Source organism: Papio anubis, chromosome 14, assembly GCF_008728515.1.
Source record: "Papio anubis isolate 15944 chromosome 14, Panubis1.0, whole genome shotgun sequence".
Lineage (NCBI taxonomy): Eukaryota > Metazoa > Chordata > Mammalia > Primates > Cercopithecidae > Papio > Papio anubis.
Genome location: NC_044989.1, coordinates 90,741,738 through 90,762,673, shown reverse-complemented (window position 1 = coordinate 90,762,673; position 20,936 = coordinate 90,741,738). Strand labels below are relative to the sequence as shown.

The 20,936-nt window shown below is 43.8% G+C and overlaps 1 protein-coding gene across 1 annotated transcript; it reads left to right on the top strand.

The window, feature by feature from the left end:
* Positions 1-2,093: 2,093 nt before the first annotated feature.
* Positions 2,094-20,060, top strand: SLC20A1 (solute carrier family 20 member 1). The gene is made up of 11 exons (XM_003909142.5): positions 2,094-2,302; positions 2,745-3,344; positions 3,504-3,644; positions 3,834-3,919; positions 8,997-9,093; positions 13,362-13,481; positions 15,023-15,292; positions 15,400-15,958; positions 16,585-16,770; positions 17,344-17,428; positions 19,101-20,060. The coding sequence occupies exons 2-11, from the start codon at positions 3,011-3,013 to the stop codon at positions 19,260-19,262; spliced, it is 2,040 nt and encodes a 679-aa protein (XP_003909191.2). The 5' UTR covers positions 2,094-2,302; positions 2,745-3,010; the 3' UTR covers positions 19,263-20,060.
* Positions 20,061-20,936: the final 876 nt, after the last annotated feature.

Here is a 20,936-nt window from a genome sequence, read left to right as displayed (position 1 = left end):
TCCCTTAGGGGAGGATGAAGGTGTCCCAGCCAAGGAAGGTCCTGGTCTCCAAGGGCTGTACCCTACTGGTCCTGAGGCAAAGCAGTGAGGGCCCACCCCAGTTCCTCACCTCCCTTTCTACCCTTTCTGCCCACTGAGGCAGAGGCATCTCAGTGTTGGAAAGATAAGGATTTCTTCCTAAAAAGGAAAGATTATACTATATCAGAGTCTGAAGATAGTTTTCATTTGCAACGCAAGGGAATTCCTTAGAATCTCTACCGTATGATTTCTCTGCAAACCCACTCCGATGGGGCTGGAGAGTGCTCTCTCACTCAGATGAATCTCTCAGGGCTTGTCCAGCAAGTGTTTGCCAACTTGAAGAGCTACCTACTATCACAGACCTATAAAAGTACACCCGTGGACAGACTGAAAACACACACACACACACACACACACAACCGCACACTGGGAGAAGTTCTAGGCAATTTCCTCGCAAATAACTGCTTTGAAAATTACTGTTTTAAATGGGCAGAACACGAAGGACTTTGAACAGATCATCCTTTCTACTCAATGTTTTCATAACCTTGAAGTGAAGGTGGAGGGAACAGTACGTTTTAAGGTGCCAGGATTACACTAAGGGGTCAGTGCTCCCGGATATGAACTTTCTTTTTCAGACCGACCTTGGGACCCACAACTTTGTAAGTTGCTCATACAACTCCATCAAATGTTATAGGTAGGTCAGGGGACATTCAGGTTGTTTAATCCTCTATAAATGACTCAGGCAGCAACAATTTACAATGTCTCTGTTTCTGCTATACAGTGCCCTCCTGCTAGAGATGGCAAAAATGTGGGGAGGGCTTCACAGCATTCTAAGACGGGTATTTCTGGCTGGAATTCTGAAATCTCACTACAATCCTGACAAGAGACCACGACCTTAATCTTCCATGGCACGACTGGTTAGTCTTGACCTTAAGCCATATAATCAACCCCCAAATGTGTATTAACACATCTAAATAATGTCAAAACTACTCTATATACCACGCAGGGGGCCAGAAATCAATCTTTCCCTCAAAAGGATAAGCTTTCAGGATGCAATAACATCCCCTTCCACCCTTTTCTACATCCTAAAACAGGACTATTCACGGTAACAGCAAAGCGGAAATCAGCTTTTCCTGAACATGTACTGAATTCTAGTCACATTCACACACGTTAATTCATTTAATTCCAGCCACAGGGTAGGCAGCCACTGTTAACATTTTACAATTGTGAGAACGCAGTCAGAGATCTGGGACTTGCTCAAGGTGACACACTGCAGCAAGGAGGCAGAATTTGAATCCGAAGCAGTGTCCCTCCCCCTCGCCACAGCTGCGGCGTTACAAACACAGGTCAGTCACGCAGAAATTAATGACCCACAGCCATCCTTGCAGCTCTGCGCCATAACTGGGGAGACAAGCTGGTTCCCGTGACTCTTCGGTCTTTCTGTTTTCATCCAAGTGCATGACTGCGGGAGCAAAGCGACCACGTGAGCATCCCCCCCCCTCTTTCCCCAGGCGAGGGACAGTGCCAGGCCAAGGACAAGTCACAGGTGCAACAACGTGCCAGAACTGGATCCGGAGCCCCAGGGCGCAAGATCTCCCGCAGCGTCACCCGGCAGACGGGACGGGTGTGGCCACCGGGCGCGGCAGGTCATGTGTGCGCTGAAAGTGCGGCTGGAGGCGCGGACGGCTTTCCAGAGCCCCGAGAGAGGAGCTAGGAATGACTTTGGTCGCAGCCTCTGTGTCATGTCGCAGCATGACGGCCTCCAGGGTGACGGCGAGGTCCCCCTCGCTCTCTGGCGGTAATCAGCCGGCGGGGCCAGACGGTGCGGAGACTCCAGGGCGAGGCCGCAGGGAGGGGGCTGTCCCGCCCCACGTGGACCGGCTCCCTGCTGGGGGCGTGGCCGCCGGCGCGGGCCGGGCCAATGAGCGCCACCGTCAGGCTCACCCGGCTGGGCACGCCGGGCCGAGGAGGGCTGCGTCATGCCGGGGGCGGGGCTCCGGGGCCGGCGCGAGGCGCGGCGGGTCACGCGGGTCGCGGCGCCTGCTATAAGTAGGGGCCGGCGGCGTGCTCCGCTAGAGTGATGGCTGCCGGCGTTCGCTGCGTGCTTCTTCTTCTCGGCTGCTGAGGCCCCCCCGCGGCTGCTTCCTGGATAAGTCGTGAGTCCCGCGGAGCTGTCCCCGGTGCCGCCGACCCGGGCCGTGTGCTCGCCGACCGCAGGTGCGACCCGTGGCTCCCGCTGCCGCCTCGATCTCCTCGTCTCCCGCTCCGCCCTCCCTTTTCCCTGGTGAGTAGTGGCGCCGCCTCGTAAAGGCTCTTTCTTCTCCCGGGGGCCGGGCGCGGACGCCGTGGCGCTGGAGGCAGCCGGCGTGGGCGGCGCGACTGGCTTCTCTCGTTGCAGCTGGCCGCCTCCACTCCGCCCGTCCGCCCGCCCGCGGGCCTTTTTGGCGGTCCCTGGGCGGCGCGCGCGGGAACGGCCCTTTTCCGGTTTTCGCGCGGAGGGCGCGCGCGGGCTGGCAGCGCAGGGGCTGGGCTGGGCTGGGCTGGGCGCGCGCGGGCCGCGGAGGACCCTGAGCCACGTGCCCGGCCGTCTCGCGCGTGCTACTGGGGATGGGGATCTGGAGTAGCCCGCAGGGGCCACTGCGGGCCCCGGGCGCGTGGGCAGAGCGGGGTACCCCTCTGGCCCCCCAGGGGCACGCAGCTATTGTTATTTTCCCCCTCCCCCGCAGGATGAACTTGCGTCCTTTCTCTTCTCCGCCATGGAATTCTGCTCCGTGCTTTTAGCCCTCCTGAGCCAAAGAAACCCCAGACAACAGATGCCCATACGCAGCGTATAGCAGTAACTCCCCAGCTCGGTTTCTGTGCCGTAGTTTACAGTATTTAATTTTATATAATATATATTATTTATTATAGCATTTTTGATACCTCATATTCTGTTTACACATCTTGAAAGCCGCTCAGTAGTTCTCTTACTAAACAACCACTACTCTAGAGAATGGCAACGCTGATTACCAGTACTACAGCTGCTACCGCCGCTTCTGGTCCTTTGGTGGACTACCTATGGATGCTCATCCTGGGCTTCGTTATTGCATTTGTCTTGGCATTCTCCGTGGGAGCCAATGATGTAGCAAATTCTTTTGGTACAGCTGTGGGCTCAGGTGTAGTGACCCTGAAGCAAGCCTGCATCCTAGCTAGCATCTTTGAAACAGTGGGCTCTGTCTTACTGGGGGCCAAAGTGAGCGAAACCATCCGGAAGGGCTTGATTGACGTGGAGATGTACAACTCGACTCAAGGGCTGCTGATGGCCGGCTCAGTCAGTGCTATGTTTGGTAAGTTCTTTTTAGGTTTTGTCCTCTTTGTGGTGGGTGAGCAAATTTGTATCATGGGTGGTTCCATTTTTGTGCTTAACCTTTCAGATTAACCTTTCTGAATGCGCCACTTACATAATGGAATTTTGCCATTTACTTAATAAAACTTGACTGTTTCAGGTTCTGCTGTGTGGCAACTCGTTGCTTCGTTTTTGAAGCTCCCCATTTCTGGAACTCATTGTATTGTTGGTGCAACCATTGGTTTCTCCCTCGTGGCAAAGGGGCAGGAGGGTGTCAAGTGGTCTGAACTGATAAAAATTGGTATGTTTAATTCCAAATGGCTTCTTCATTTTCGTGTTTGTCGTTTGTTACCGTGGCATTAGATATGGGAGTATGTGTTCTAACGTGGAGGGACAGACCAAAGAATTTTGAACTCTTAAACATTTAAAAGTGGTTTCTGGTTTCTGATTTTCATTATTTGATATTTTTTCTTAATGTGTTCTCTTCCAGTGATGTCTTGGTTCGTGTCCCCACTGCTTTCTGGAATTATGTCTGGAATTTTATTCTTCCTAGTTCGTGCATTCATCCTCCATAAGGTAACCTTTCTCCCCTGTATGAAGACCTTTCATGGAGCACACCCAATCGGTTTCAAACCCAGTGGTATTTTCGCAGATGTGATTGGTGTATAGATATGTGGCCTTGAAAAGTTAAAGTTATTCTGTGCGTGTCTTGTATGTTGTGGAGTTCTCTGAAAGCAAGTTTTTAATACTCAAGAGGGCAGTCAGGAAGGAAGAATTGAATACTATGATGTGCCAAGAAATAGGAGAAGCTGGGAGCAAAAAAATACAGAAATTTATTTTGGGTGGCTTTGTGTAGCTGTATACAGATTATTTGTTTAAACCACCATTATATTCAGGCTAATATAATGCGTAAGCTTGGAGTTCAAGACAGTGTTCCCTGTGGCTTTTTTAGAAAGCTGCCGGTTAAATGGGTCTCTGCAGTGCTGATTATCATAACCAGTTTATAAGCTTCTAGATGAGGACTCTGCCTCCCATGGTGACTTGACTCCAATTTCTCAGAATAGGTGAAAAGAACCAGTTAAAGGTAGTTTTTAGCTAAAAAAAAAAAAAAAATTCAGGCAGCCATTTAATTTCCTGTCCATTTAAAAATCCCTTTTAAGTGACCCAATAGCATTTCTTTGATCAAGAAGTCATGCTGGCTCCAGAATAAATGTTGACAGGGGATTATGTTGGCATAGCACTTAGTTACGGTGAGAATAAATGCATTTTTCTCAGGACACAAAGTTGTCCTTTTTCTAAGGTGAATGGCTCTTAACGATCCATTGTAAGTTCTTAAAAATGTTCCTAAACTCTAGAAATCTGAGTGAGGTAGCATAAATCCCAGCAGGTAAAAATGTGTGCAGACCCACTTGTCTGGTCTAGTCTAGTTCTAAGCTTCTCTAGGGAAAGATTTGTCTCTTCTCTGTAGAAATTCTATGACTAGTAAAGTGATTCACTGATCACTTTTCCATAGCTGGAATCTGGCAGAATAGAGCAGTTTAACACTTTGAAAACTTGAAATATCTTTAGCTTGGTATAATTTGAGAGTAAATAGTTCGTTGATGTTTATGAACTCTTAAGTTTGGTACTGTTTTATTCAGCAGACAGGTGCGATGAGCATCTACCTTCCCACTCCCTACAACTGTAGTGTACAATACTAGGATGCTTAAATTAGAGGCTCACCAGTAGTGATGGACCGGATTGTTTTTTTTAGTGTTTTTATTAGAACCCTATATCTTGCTACTTAACAGAGTCAGAAGCATTAGTAGGATCTCCTGCTGTGAATTCCTGCTTCGTACAGGTTTATACTGGCCCTGTGTTGATTACTGAGTAGTAGATCATTTTGTTTTTGGAGAGGGTTTGTGTGTTTTGCCTCCACAAAACACTTATTCCCAGAAGGGGAATGGTGGTGCTCTGGGGTGCAAAGAAGGATTCTCAGGTGCCCAGAACCTCTCATTTGAGGAATGCATACCCCCGCGGTGTTAGTGAGAGCTGAAGTTAGATACAGTAACTGATTTCTTAATTGTATATGTCTTATATGGGTATGGGAATGGGCATGATCAAATGATGAAGAACGATTGGCATAGTGTTTAAAACAGTATTGACTTTGAGGATCTTCCCCCACTCTGTGCACGCGCACACACACACTCTTGCAGGCCAATCCCTCAGTAACAGGAGTTTTTCAGATGAGTATGAATATTTCTGCTTCCTTTTAGGAGTTAAATTTCAAGAAAATATCCTTAGACTGGTAAGCTTTGGGTATCCTAACTGCTAAAATCTGAATATTTGACCATTAAGATACATTCCAACTCTTAAATGTCTATCTTGAAAATTAAGATTAAAATGACTTTTTTTTTTTTTAATTTCAAAAAATTGCTTTTAAACATTTTCTATTCTCTGAATGTTTGTTCCAAGCATGTTGGGAATCTGGTGGGAACAGACAGAATGGAGGTGAGTTAGTTCTGTTTAGGACTGGCATTGCACAGAAGGAATACTCTTCAGTGCTCCTGTTGAGTATTTTTAAATTCTAGTCAAAGAAAACAGAAACAGGGCTTTTGGCATTCTCATTTGTTAGAAATATATCTAGGATATCTTCCCTTTTCTTTAGACAAAACCAGAATATCCAATACGTAAAAGTGAACTATTCTGGTGAAGATGGGGGGTTTTGTGAAGACCTTCTTTCCCATCCCACATGACTAGACGAGGAGGCATTCACATTATTTCCAGGTGAAGTTTTACTTGTGTGTTAGGTGGATCTGTACAATGATGAGAGACCTTCCTTGTTTTACCTTCTTCCTAGACTCTCCGGAACTTTCTCCGAACTTTTGTTATTTTTTTTAAACCATGAACCTGTATTCCTTAATAAACTGTTCGTATAGTAGTGTGATTCATACCCTACCCCATCCCCAACAACTTTGCGTAGAGAGTACCTCAGATTTGTTTACCTCGGGGAATACTTAATTGGGCTATAATACAGGATAATAAATACACAGGCTGCTACTTCTGACTAGTCAGTTACAATTTGATTTATAGATAACCATATTTTGAAATATCTTTCAAAATCTATTGAGAAGTCCCCACATAATGTCTTTAAAACCCTAAAGGGTTTTAATTTTGGGGGGTGGAAGTCTTGGGTTGGGTTTTTTGGAGGCCTTTTTTTTTTTTTTTTTTTTTTGAGACAGAGTCTCACTCTGTCGCCCAGGCTGAAATGCAGTGGCACGATCTGGGCTCACTGCAACCTCCGCCTCCCGGGCTCAAGCAATTCTCCTGCCTCAGCCTCCTGAGTAGCCGGGATTACAGGTGCTTGCCACCACACCCAACTAGTATTTTTGTATTTTTAGTAGAGACAGGGTTTCACCATGTTGGTCAAGCTGGTCTCGAACTCCTGACCTCACGTGCTCTGTCCACCTTGGCCTCCCAAAGTGCTGGGATTACAGGCTTGAGCCACTGCACCTGTCCCTTTTTTTTTTTTTTTTAAGAAGCGAAGTCTTGCCCTGTCACCCAGGCTGGAGTACGGTGACTTAATTGTAGCTCACTGCAGCCTTGACCTCCCAGGCTCAAGCAATCCTCCTGCCTCAGCCTCCAGAGTAGCTGGGACTACAGGTGTGTGCCACCACATCTGGCTAACTTTTCATATTTTATAGAGGTGGGGTCTTGCTCTGTTGCTCAAGTTGGTCTTGAACTTCTGGGCTCAAGCCATGCCCCTGTCTCATCCTCCCAAAGTGCTGGGATTACAGACAGACGTGAGCCACCACCACACCTGACCTGCATTTTCTTAAGAATAGTCTTTACAATAAAAATACACACCTTAGTTTCCTCATTTTGTTGACTGCCCTCAGAGTTTGGAGTTACTTATTCAAGGATGCTTAACAGTTCTTGGTTTCTGTAGGCTATTGTTTTTGTATTGAGTGTTTCACTATCTGTTAACATTCTCTATTAAACTATAGATAAGAGTTAAATTTTAGAGTGGTTTTCAGTGAGCACCCGTCTCTGCTAATTTGAAATGGTACCTTTACTTAACACTTGGGTCTGCGCTTTCCCTTGTTTCATTGCTCTCAAGCTACTGACTTTCCAGTGTATTGATTATTGGTAGAAGCTATAGAGTTTTACTCTGTTTTTGCTCCCCAAGATTTTCCATTGGAATTGTGATCCAAGATAGCATTAAGCCTTTTAGATTAAGATCTTTGTAAGTTTTTAGCCTTCCCATGTATGTATTCAGATCTTTGCTCCCAATTTTTTTTTTAGGTTAAGGTCTTTATAAAGATTTTAGCCTTCCTATGTATGTATTCAGATCTTTGCTCCCAATTTTTTTTTTTTTTTTTTTTTTTCCTGAAAGGGAGTCTTGCTCTGTTGCCCAGGCTGGAGTGAGGTGGCCCAATCTCCGCTCACTGCAACCTCCGCCTCCCAGGTTCAAGTGATCCTTCTGCCTCAGCCTCCTGAGTAGCTGGGACTACAGATGCTTGCCACCACGTCCGGCTTATTTTTTGTATTTTTAGTAGAGACAGGGTTTCACCGTATTACGTAGGATGGTCTCGATCTCCTGACCTCATGATTCTCCTGCCTTGGCTTCCCAAAGTGCTGGGATTACAGGTGTGAGCCACCACGCCCAGCCTCCTCCCATTCTTTTGGTGTTTGACTTGGGTGTTCTCCTATAGAATTAATACATACTAGGTATGGTAGAGTTCTTATTTTTAGTCACTGGCCTTACTGTTCCTTAAACATTTCAAATTTTTGCCTAAGGGCCTTTGCACTTGCTGATACCTCTGTCTGGAACAGTCAGCACCCAATTAATCAGGTGGTTTGCCCCTTCTGTACCCCTAGTTAATGTACACAACTTGCTAGCTTACTACATTTGTGTCATGCTCATTCCTTGACTCTTCCCCACCCGAATGGTGCCCCCCCATCACTCTCCTCTTACCCTTCTTTAATTTTCTTCACAGCATTTGTCACTATTTTACATTATTCCATACTAGAAGGTGAGTGTCAGTTCTATTAGAACAGAAACTTGGTCTTACTCCCTCCTGTATTTCAGTGCCCAGAATAGTGCTTGGCACACAGTCTGTTGAGTGAGTGGATGACCTTGTGTGCAATCAGTTATTATCGTTGAACTTCGGTAAAGCATTAATTATGGCATCTTTGTCAGATGTTTAGATAAGATAGTTGCCGTAGGTATAGTCTGCATGTTGTGTTTTTAGTCTTTGAAGGTATGAAGTCAGGTAAGCAAGATCCTAACATAGTCTGTCTGTTTCTTGACATCTCTTACAGATGTAGAGTATAGCCTATCCTCAGGTGTGTGCTCAAGTTTACATTAGGGCTTTTGGGTACCTTAGAATGTGGGTATTGCAATCTTTATTCAGGATGTTATCAGTCACTGGTACAGTTAGCCTTGTTATTAAAAATAGAAAAAAGAAAAAAAAACAGGTAGAAGTTGGAATTAGCCTTTGTAGGAAGAATTCCAGGCGCAAATGCAGGAAAAACCCAGTTGTCCTTGGAAACTGCTCTGGAGGAACAGTTATTGGCACTATAATTCCCAAACCTACCCTATTAAGAGATTCTGTGAAAATGGGTTAACCTTTATACCTTTTAAGATACTGATCTTAATAATGTTTTACAGGCAGATCCAGTTCCTAATGGTTTGCGAGCTTTGCCAGTTTTCTATGCCTGCACAGTTGGAATAAACCTCTTTTCCATCATGTATACTGGAGCACCGTGTAAGTAACTATCAAAATATTTAAATGTGAATTTAAAGTTGTTTACAAAACTTGCATTAAATGCCCAATTTACCCCTTTTTGCTTTACAGGGCTGAAATCTCCTAGAAGGTGTCTGGCCTGCGCCCATTTCAGAAGGCTGCAGGCTAGTGTACGCTGAGTTAACCTAGATAGTTTTTCAACCAAAGAGACCTGCTCAGATTCTAAATCACTACAGACCTTTCCTCTTTAGTCTTCACAGGATCCACTGATAATAGGATCATCTCCTTCCCTTTCTCCTGTCTATGCTAAAAATGCTGGAATTAATACTGACCTCAACTACTGAAGTCATTAGTTATATCTGATCTTCAGTAATCAGTCGTTTAGTACTGGTTTGCTGGATATTCTCATTTTTCTCTCCCAAATGGAGATACTATTGTTTCTAAGTACTAAACTTCCATGAATCTGCTTGAATGAGAAGAGTTGGGATGTTTACCACCTGCTCTAAGTGCACTTGGAAGAAGAATTCATGCAGCTAAGAGGAAAAATAATTTGTGAGAATATAAAGGTTGAAATGTTGATGACTTTCATGTTTGGGACTAAGGCAAGGCACGGATTAAATTATGGTGCTACAAGTTTAGCAACAACAAAAGATGGGTAACTTATAACTGGCAAGACAGTACAGTTTTGGTATCTTGGCTCATTTGACCTGATAGTCTGTGACTACATAGGCAGTGATTTTTATTCTTTATACTGTGACCCACTAGATGAAATAGAGGACACATGTGTATGTATGCAGAGAGAAAGGTAACTGAAAGAGTTTCGTGAAGCCACTTACGCTTACTATGTGCTGTGCACCCATATTTTCAAATTCTGTCTCTCTTTTTTTTTTTTTTTTTTTAACATTTGTTGTGGCCCACTGAAATGATTTCAGTTTTGACTAATGGATTGTGACTTGCTTAAACCACACTGAAGTGGTAAGTTGCTGACCCAAAATAGAGTTAGCTAAATATTTTTATTTTTTGTTTATTTTTTTGAGACAGTTTTGCTCTTGTTGCCCAGGCTGGAGTGCAATGGCATGATTTTGGCTCACCACAACCTCCAGCTCCCGGGTTCAAGCAATTCTCCTGCCTCAGTCTCCCAAGTAGCTGGGATTATAGGCATGTGCCACCACACCCAGCTAATTTTGTATTTTTAGTAGAGATGAGGTTTCTCCATGTTGGTCAAGCTGATCTCCAACTCCTGACCTCAGGTGATCCACCTGTCTCAGCCTCCCAAAGTGCTGGGATTACAGGCATGATCACCACACCCAGCCAATACTTTAATTTTTTATCTTATTTTAGATTCAGGGATTATATGTGCATTTTGTTAGATGGAGCTAAGTATTTTTAATCTTGCTTTTATTCTTGGAATGATCAGGAACAAAACAGACAAGTTTAAGAAAATATTGTTCTTAGGATATACTGAACTCTTATGTGCAGGTGAAGAGAAGCTTGTATGCCAGATTTCCATTGTAAAATGAGTTATTTGTGATGAGCTAAAAAGTCTCCTATTGAGGCTCTTAGCACTCATTGTTTACATGGTAGAAGCAAAGCTCAGAGTTGAGTTAAATTAGAATCATTTTGAAAACAGAAACTTAGATATTTTTGTTCTGTCCTTTATGGATCATTTATGAGAAAAACCAATCTCTTCCCCTTTTGACTTGGAATGTAGACCAACTTGTGATAGACAGTACTTTCATGTATATTTTAGTTTGTGTGACCACATGATCAAAACTGAAAGCAGAAATTAAAATGAAAAGATGTATAGTCACCGTAGAGTTGTAGTTTGGTGCCAGATGCCGTGGCTCATGCTTGTAATCCCAGCACTTTGGGAGGCCGAGGTGGGTGGATCATGAGGTCAGGAGTTCAAGACCAGCCTGGCCAAGATGGCGAAACCTTGTCTCTACTAAAAACTACAAAAACTAACCCGGTATGGTGGCAGGTGCCTGTAATCCCAGCTACTTGGGAGGCTGAGGCATGAGAATCACTTGAACCTGGGAGGTGGAGGTTGCAGTGAGCCAAGATCGTGCCACTGCACTCCAGCCTGGGCAACAGTACGTCTCAAAAAAAAAAAAAAAAATTTTGAAGGGACCTCAATTTGTTTCTGATTGATTGATTGATTGATTGATTTTTTTGAGACGGAGTCTCGCCCTGTCACCCAGGCTGGAGTGCATTGGTGCGATCTTGGCTCACTGCAACCTCCACCTCCCGGGTTCGAGCAGTTCTCCTGCTTCAGCCTCTTGAGTAGTGTAGCTGGGATTACACATGTGCATTACCACGCCCCAGCTAATTTTTGTATTTTTAGTAGAGACATGGTTTCACCATGTTGGCCAGGCTGGTCTCGAACTCTTGACCTCAGGTGATCCACCCACCTCAGCCTCCCAAAGTGCTGGGATTATAGGCGTGAGCCGCCGCGTCTGGCCTTGTATCTATTTTTAAAGATTAATCATTTTGGGGTTTAATAGAATTTCCAGTTTATAAGTACAGTCACTGACTTCATGGTTCAGTCTTCAGTTATTTGACTTTTTGATGGGTTTATAGGTACATAACCTCATTGTAAGTTGAGGAACATCTGTGATTTCATACATAGCAAGCAAAATAAAGCAAAACAAGCAGAAGTAACTAAGCTATTTCTAGATATCAACTACAGATCATTATAATATCTTATATATATATATATATATATATTTATATATATATATATATTTTTTCCCCCCCCCCAAGGGATGGGGTCTTGCTGTGTTGCCCAGGCTGGCCTTGTATTCCTGGGCTTAGGGGGTTCTCCCACTTCAGTCTCCTGAGTAGCTAGAGATCATTATAACATCTGTTAGACTTAAATAGGATTATATAGTGCTTTACTTCTTTTTTGTTTTTGTGATGGAGTTTCACTCTTGTCACCAGGCTGGATGGAGTACAGTGGCGCGATCTTGGCTCACTGTAACTTCCACCTCCCGAGTTCAAGTGATTCTCCTGCCTCAGCTTCCCAAGTAACTGGGATTACGGGTGCCCACCACCACATCTGGCTAATTTTTGTATTTTCAGTAGAGACGGGGTTTCACCAGGCTGGTCTTGAACTCCTGACCTCAGGTGCTCTGCCCATCTCAGCCTCCCAAAGTGCTGGGATTACAGGTGTGAGACACTGTGCCTGGCCGGTGCTTTACTTCTGTCTGTAACACAGGCTAATGGTTTGGAGCATACTGGCATGCATATGACAATCAGATAATGACTAATATTACGCATCCTTAAACCATGTGACCAGTGTTGCTAGGCAAGTCTTTTTTTAACATAAGACTTGTTAGTGAATTTACCACTAAACTTTGTGTGTGTGTGAAAGACGAAACTTTTTTTTTTTGAGACAAAGTCTCGCTTTGTCACCCAGGCTGGGGTGCAGTGGCGCAATCTCAGCTCACTGTAGCCTCCGTCCTGCACACCCAGGGTCAAGTGATTCACCTCAGCCTCCCCAGTAGCTGGGACTACAGGCGCCCACCACCATGCCCGGCTAATTTTTTTGTGTAGTTTCAGTAGAGACGGGGTTTTGACATGTTGGCCAGGCTGGTCTCGAACGCCTGACCTCAAGTGATCTGCCTGCCTGGCCTCCCAAAGTGCTGGAATTACAGGCATGAGCCACCTTGCCTAGCCGAAAGACAAACCTTTTAAAACTCTTCCTTCAATTATTAACTTTTGATAGATAATATCCTTGTTTTCTGTGTCTTTGATATTGCTTTCAAGGAGATAATCTCATTAAAGCATTTTACTAAAAGTAAAGGCCAGTACAATGAATATAATCACCTTTTTACAGAAATCTGTCAGCATGACAAATGTGACTACTGAGACATTGTTTTAACATTAAGTTTGGAGGTGGTAATGGAATATGTGGCAGTTATGATCATGAGCTAGGGAGTGGAACACTGTCTTTTTCATAGCTAGTCATAGGTCCTTAGCATGTAGTGATCCTTATTATCTTCCAAGGTGAAGAAAGGAAAAAGGCTATATGTTGAGAAGCATAGGACACTTGAGTCCCGCAGGTGTTCAGGTGGGCCGGGCTGGTGTGGGTTTTCAGATGATCATTGATTTTTCTCCCAAATTTGTATAGGCACTAGCACAGTAATCCTGTGCACTTAAATCTGGCAGCAGTTGTCAAGGGTGATGGGCTGGCATGGGGAACGCCTCAGTCCCCGGAGGAGGGTTTACACAGTATTGCAGGGGGCTGTTGCCCTGGGGTTTTCAAGATGCACCATTTTATCTCCTAGTGCTGGGCTTTGACAAACTTCCTCTGTGGGGTACCATCCTCATCTCGGTGGGATGTGCAGTTTTCTGTGCCCTTATCGTCTGGTTCTTTGTATGTCCCAGGATGAAGAGAAAAATTGAACGTAAGTAATAACTTATAACAGAAAAATTTATCTAATAATGTTGTGTTTCTTTTTTATTTGGCCACCTGTAAAAATCTATCAGGAGAGATTGGCAAAATAAGAGATTTTAAAGAGAAATTTGAGGATATGGGTTTGCTGTCCAAACTGTGTGCTTAAGTGGACCTACATGACCTAAGACCTAGTGATAGAGAGTATTCAACCTATGCTGTAGAGACAATCTGGGCATTGAATTTTTTTTTTTAAATGTTCCTTGGTCAGTTGCCAGTGACATGATAGATAAATTGAGAAGTCATAGCCTACATTTACTGAGAAGTACGAGGATACCTTAATGAAAAATAAGGGTAGGTACACGATATTTTCTTAGAGGTAAATATCCCAACTACTTCTGTGTATAACTTCAGATTCAGATGAGCAAAGCTAAGTCTAATGTGTACATGTTGTATATGGGCTAGAATACATGTAGACGTTGTGTTGCAGTGTACCATACAAATACATATACAAACACACATTGTGTGTCTGCTAGAATTGTAGCACAGATTCTAGAAGTAAACATTTTCAGATGTCATGTGAAGGAATCGTTTAGGCCATTACAACACACTCCTGTAATACTGAGTAAATTTTGGTTAGTATCAGGCTTTTTTTTCCCCCCCCCCCTTAAAAGAATCATTTTCTGCCCTTTTCATCTATGTGAAGGCTGGGTTAGCAATTTCAAGTTTATCCTTTCGAAGGTGAGGGATGCACAGACTGCAGTGGCGTTAGGAAGAATGCTGCGTCACCGCAGCTGAACCGAGGGGCCTCCGAGAGGTTCTGTGCTAGTCTGGCTGTGCCGAGTGCACGGTGGAAACCAGGCTTTCAGGACTCTCTGACCTCATTTTCCCTCTCTGGGAGGAGATGAGATAAGTCTTGTTTTATGTTAGAAAGTCTGTAGTTTGAGGTGCCTGAATGGATAGGTCAGCATACTGAGCACTGGCATGAGAGAGAGGCAGAAGATACTCTGGTCTGCCTGTGGGATTTAGAGCCATGATGCACATCTTTTTGTTTTATAGAGATGGAAATTAAAGTTGTCGTCTTTAGTTCCCTGCATTGAGCTGTGCCACTTTGCTCGAATTGTTGAACTGAAATTTGAGAGAATCCTCTTTTCAAAAGAATAGAATTCGATACAGTTCAGATTTTTAGTTTCAGATTATCAGCCCCATGGTTGAGCTACTTTCCACTACAGAATGAGTCGGCAGGGAGCTAAGAAGGGTTCTTATAGCTGTAAAGGGTTGTAAAAATAAAAACAAAACAAGAATGTGCTACAGAAGCCCATAAAACCTAAAATATTTACAGAAAAACGTTGGGACCCCTGACGTAGGGTGGCCTGCATTGCTGCTGGTTCCCAGGTGAGAGCTGCTGGCAAATGATAAAGCAGGCAGGAAGAATGTTCCTGAATGTTAACTGAAGTTCACATACATTCTTGTTTTGAGATGAGTTTTTTGGGGGTGGAGGAAAAAGTAGTAGGGTCACAACCAAACCAAAAAAACCCCTTTTTTTTTTTCTAGGAGAAATAAAGTGTAGTCCTTCTGAAAGCCCCTTAATGGAAAAAAAGAATAGCTTGAAAGAAGACCATGAAGAAACAAAGTTGTCTGCCAGTGATATTGAAAGCAGGAATCCTGTTTCGGAGATAGGGCCTGCCGCTCTGCCCCTCCAGGCTGTGGTGGAGGAGAGAACAGTCTCATTCAAACTTGGAGATCTGGAGGAAGCTCCAGAGCGAGAGAGGCTTCCCAGCGTGGACTTGAAAGAGGAAACCAGCATAGATAGCACCGTGAATGGTGAGTTGGAATTCCTGCTTTCACTTTGTTACCTGTGGTGGTGAGGAGGTGATTGTTGTGGATCTGATGCTTTTTGTATTGAATGTCACCTTGGTGGTCTTGACTAGGTGCAGTGCAGTTGCCTAATGGGAACCTTGTCCAGTTCAGTCAAGCTGTCAGCAACCAAATAAACTCCAGTGGCCACTACCAGTATCACACCGTGCATAAGGATTCTGGCTTGTACAAAGAGCTGCTCCATAAATTACATCTGGCCAAGGTGGGAGATTGCATGGGAGACTCTGGTGACAAACCCTTAAGGCGCAATAATAGCTATACTTCCTATACCATGGCAATATGTGGCATGCCTCTGGATTCATTCCGTGCCAAAGAAGGTGAACAGAAGGGCGAAGACATAGAGAAGCTGACGTGGCCTAATGCAGACTCCAGGAAGCGAATTCGAATGGACAGTTACACTAGTTACTGCAATGCTGTGTCTGACCTTCACTCAGCATCTGAGATAGACATGAGTGTCAAGGCAGAGATGGGTCTAGGTGACAGAAAAGGAAGTCATGGCTCTCTGGAAGAATGGTATGACCAGGATAAGCCTGAAGTCTCTCTCCTCTTCCAGTTCCTGCAGATCCTTACAGCCTGCTTTGGGTCATTTGCCCATGGTGGCAATGACGTAAGGTCAGTTGACATTGATCTTAGTGTTGCTAACCCTATTTTTAAACTGTTTATCCTTGTCATAGCCTGTGCTTGTGGTAGTGGTACTCCTAGCATTTACGGGACCCCAAATAATCCAAATAGGATGAGGTAATAGCAGTTCTTGACATAATGAGACAGTACAGTTTTATTCTTCGGAGGAATTACAAACAATGTTTATTTTTGTAGTTGATAAATATAAACAGATATTCTTCACAGAGAAGGCTTTTGTCTGTCAAGATGAGATGCAGTTCTTTGATAATGAATTGTGGCATGTAAGATAAGATGTAAGATGAAAAACTTAAGTTTTTCATATAGAATGATTTTGTAGTTTAGTTTGTAAACTGTTTATTGGAACCCGAGAGTTGCTTTAAGCTGCCTATAGGAGGAAAGAGGCCACCATTTGCGTGGCATTCCCTCCATCAGAGCTGTGTTCATATTTCTGTTGTATATGTTGGGGTTCCATTTATGTCCTTCGAAAAAAAGGCCCTTTTGCCAGATGAGCTTGAAAGCTGTACTTTAGACAACCTGGTAGGTCATTCAGCAGATTGGGTCTTGCCAAGATCTAGTTCTGCCTGAAAAGTCACTTCCGCCCTCTTTGTCTCTTCCAGCAATGCCATTGGGCCTCTGGTTGCTTTATATTTGGTTTATGACACGGGAGATGTTTCTTCAAAAGTGGCAACACCAATATGGCTTCTACTCTATGGTGGTGTTGGTATCTGTATTGGTCTGTGGGTCTGGGGAAGAAGAGTTATCCAGACCATGGGGAAGGATCTGACACCGATCACACCCTCTAGGTAAGTAGTTGGAGCAGGTTCTACAAATGTCAGTACTCATTTTTTTCAGAGATGTAATACTGTCGAGTGCTAACACAAATCTCTTGTTGAACGTAACCAAGTTCCTGATGTTCTTATTGTCGGTGTGTTCTTTTTAGATTTTACTTGTCTGGCCCTTAAACATTTTGGTCAGACATTTTACCCATTCAGCTCTGGGGTCTCTGAAGAAAATGACTTTTCTGAGAAAGCTGTGTGTGCTAAGAGGGGATAGTTACGTATACTTGCCTTTTATTTGTCTTTACTTGGGAGCTAAGACTCAATGTTTACCAAACTCTTCAAAATAAAAGTGCAAATTTTATTTAATAGTGGGATTTCAGAAAAACGTAAAACTTGAAACCTTCGAATAAGGAAACTGGGCATCCATGGCCTGATTTAAATGAAGTAGATAGTCTTAGGGGTTATAGCACGTAAAGATGTCAGTGGAGGTTTTGTGACTGAGTAGAACAAAACAGGACTGTGTTAACTTGAGGCGTAGTGTTAGCTTCTCAAAAAAGTCAAACTCACTTCCTGACAAGAATCCTTTTGTGTCTATAGTGGCTTCAGTATTGAACTGGCATCTGCCCTCACTGTGGTGATTGCATCAAATATTGGCCTTCCCATCAGTACAACACATTGTAAAGTAAGTGTAATGCCAATGTGTGTCTTTCAAATGGTTCTTCTAATATGTAGGGTTTTTAATTTTACTTCTCTGATACTTTGATTTAGAAGGTTTTGTGCAATTGGAGTCTTGAAGAGTTCATAAATCTAGGACAAGCATACAATTTCTTGTGTCTATTCTTGTTTAAGCAATTAAATAGATATTCTCCCCAAATAATAGAAACATTCTTTTATATAGAGCTTACTGTAATTTCTGGTTACTAACCTCTTCCTTTGTTACTTAATCCTCCCTCATTGTAGTCTCTTTATAATATATATATATATTTTTAAAATCTCAAGGGTCATTTCTACTTGGCACCATTATGTTTTATTTATTTACTTATGAGTTGGAGTCTTTCTCTGTGGCCCAGGCTGGAGTGCAGTGGCACAATCTTGGCTCACTGCAACCTCCGCCTCCTGGGCTCAAGTGATTCTTGTGCCTCAGCCTCCCAAGTAGGTGGGATTACAGGCACCTGCCACCATGCCTGGCTAATTTTTGTATTTTTAGTAGACACATGATTTCACCTTGTTGGCCAGGCCGGTCATGAACTCCTTCCTGACCTCAGGTGATCTACCTGGCTTGACCTCCCAAAGTTCTGGGATTACATGTATGAGCTACCACTCCCGGCTGACACCATTATGTTCTTTGTCTTTGGGAAAGCCATTCAGAGCAGGGTAGGTGTGTGCTTAAAAACTGGTGGGTGCTTTAATTCTGGCCAGGTGGGTTTCTGCTGCCATTTGTGGTGGCTGAAGGCCTGGTTCTAACAAGTCTGTGAGGCTTGCCAAAATGTTGGCAAGGCAGTTTATTTACAGAAGGCATATATTCAGGGCCTCTCGGGATTGAAATACTGAGAAACAAAACAAATCTTAAGGTTGTCTGATGATAATCTAATAATTATAGGAAAAGAAAGAAACTGGTTTCCTTAAGAGCATTTAAGCTGGTCCATCATGGATCCTGCTGAGTCATCTATTTGCTGCCAGGTTGTCTCACAGCAATTGTTTACTAGATTTAACATCAGCCACTCTGTAAATAATCTTAGGAAGACTTACAGCACAATTTGTTGTTAAAAGCAGTGTATAGGCCGGGCGCGGTGGCTCACGCCTGTAATCCCAGCACTCTGGGAGGCCGAGGCGGGTGGATCACGAGGTCAGGAGTTTGAGACCAGCCTGGCCAACATAGTGAAACCCCGTCTCTACTAAAAATACAAAAAATTAGCTGGGCATGGTGGCGGGTGCCTGTAATCCCAGCTACCTGGGAGGCTGAGGCAGGAGAATTACATGAAGCCGGGAAGCAGAGGTTGCAGTGAGCTGAGAATGTGCCACTGCACTCCAGCCTGGGCAACAGTGTGAGACTCTGTCTCAAAAAAAAAAATAAAAAAAAATAAATATATAAACAGTATATATTCATTAAATTTTAGTAGCTTAGAAGGGGAAAAGAAATAGTTCTTGTGTCCTTTTACTACCGTTAGTATAGATTATGATTGGATTTTCAAATTGCCTTCATTTTCCCATCTTAACCTGTTGTAAGCCAGCTTTCTTGGACTTGGTCTTGTCCAGGGGTCTGGGGCTCCTTGTCCAAACAGTCTCAGGTGTCTGTTTGCCAAAATACCATTGCCAGTTTAATTACCTGTTTCCTTGGTCTGTTTCTCTTTTAGGTGGGCTCTGTTGTGTCTGTTGGCTGGCTCCGGTCCAAGAAGGCTGTTGACTGGCGTCTCTTTCGTAACATTTTTATGGCCTGGTTTGTCACAGTCCCCATTTCTGGAGTTATCAGTGCTGCCATCATGGCAGTCTTCAGATATGTCATCCTCAGAATGTGAAGCTGTTTGAGATTAAAATTTGTGTCAATGTTTGGGACCACCTTAGGTATTCCTGCTCCCCTGAAGAATGATTACGGTGTTATTGAAGACTGACAAGAGTCTTTTTATTTGGGAGCCAGATGAGGGAAGTGTTACTTGTGCTATAATTGCTTTTGTGCTAAATATGAATTGTCTCAAAATTAGCTATGTAAAATAGCCAGGGTTCCACTGGCTCCTGCTGAGGTCCCCTTTCCTTCTGGGCTGTGAATTCCTGTACATATTTCTCTACTTTTTGTATCAGGCTTCAATTCCATTATGTTTTAATGTTGTCTCTGAAGATGACTTGTGATTTTTTTTTTTTAAAACAACCATGCAGAGCCATTTGACAGAGTATGCTCTGCTTCGTTGGTTTCACCAGCTTCTGCCCTAACATGCACAGGGATTTAACAACAAAAAAATATAACTAAAACTTCCCTTGTAGTCTCTTATATAAGTAGAGTCATTGGTACTCTGCCCTCCTGTCAGTAGTGGCAGGATCTATTGGCATATGTGGGAGCTTCTTAGAGGGATGAGGTTCTTTGAACACAGTGAAAATTTAAATTAGTAACTTTTTTGCAAGCAGTTCATTGACTGTTACTGCTAAGAAGAAGTAAGAAGGAAAAGCCTTTTGGCAATCTTGGTTATTTCTTTAAGATTTCTGGCAGTGTGGGATGGATGAATGAAGTGGAATGTGAACTTTGGTCAAGTTAAATGGGACAGCCTTCCATGTTCATCTGTCTACCTCTTAACTGAATAAAAAAGCCTACAGTTTTTAGAAAATTTGTTCTCATGGTTTTCATTCATACTTGAATCATCTGGGCTTCTGATCAGTTCACCTTATATCATTTTTTTTTTTTTTTTGAGACAGATTCTCACTGTGTCGCCCAGGCTGGAGTGCAGTGGTGTGATCTTGGCTCACTGCAAGCTCTGCCTCCCGGGTTCACACCATTCTCCTGCCTCAGCCTCCCTAGTAGCTGGGACTACAGGTGCCCACCACCACGCCTGGCTAATTTGTATTTTTAGTAGAGACGGGGTTTCACCGTGTTAGCCAGGATGGTCTCGATCTCCTGACCTTGTGATCCGCCTGCCTTGTCCTCCCAAAGTGCTGGGATTACAGGCGTGAGCCACCGCGCCTGGCCTATCATTCTTAGGAGATATGAATATCTTAACAAGTGAGGGCTACTGTCCAACTTAAAGCTCCCACTCCTCCCTGTTAACGTTTCCTGTGTCCCCAGAATATGCATGACATTATTCCATAGGGACTGTTGTAGCAACCTGGCATTTTCCCTCTTAGTAACACAGCCTATACACTTTCATGTTAGCACACGTCTATTTTTTTTGTTTGGTGTTGTTTTTTTCCAATTTTTTCTTTTGATACTTTTTGTTTGTGTTTTTGAGATGGAGTCTCGCTGTGTCGCCAGGCTGGACACTGCAGTGGTGTGGTCTCGGCTCACTGCAACCTCAGCCTTCTGGTTTCAAGCAATTCTCCTGCCTCAGCCTCCTCAGTAGCCGGAACTACAGGCGCTCTCCACCACGACTGGCTAATTTTTAGTAGAGACAAGCTTTCGGCATGTTGGCCGAGCTGGTCTCAAACTTTGGACCTCAAGTGATCCGCCTGACTTTGCCTCCTAAAGTGCTAGGATTATAGCCATGAGC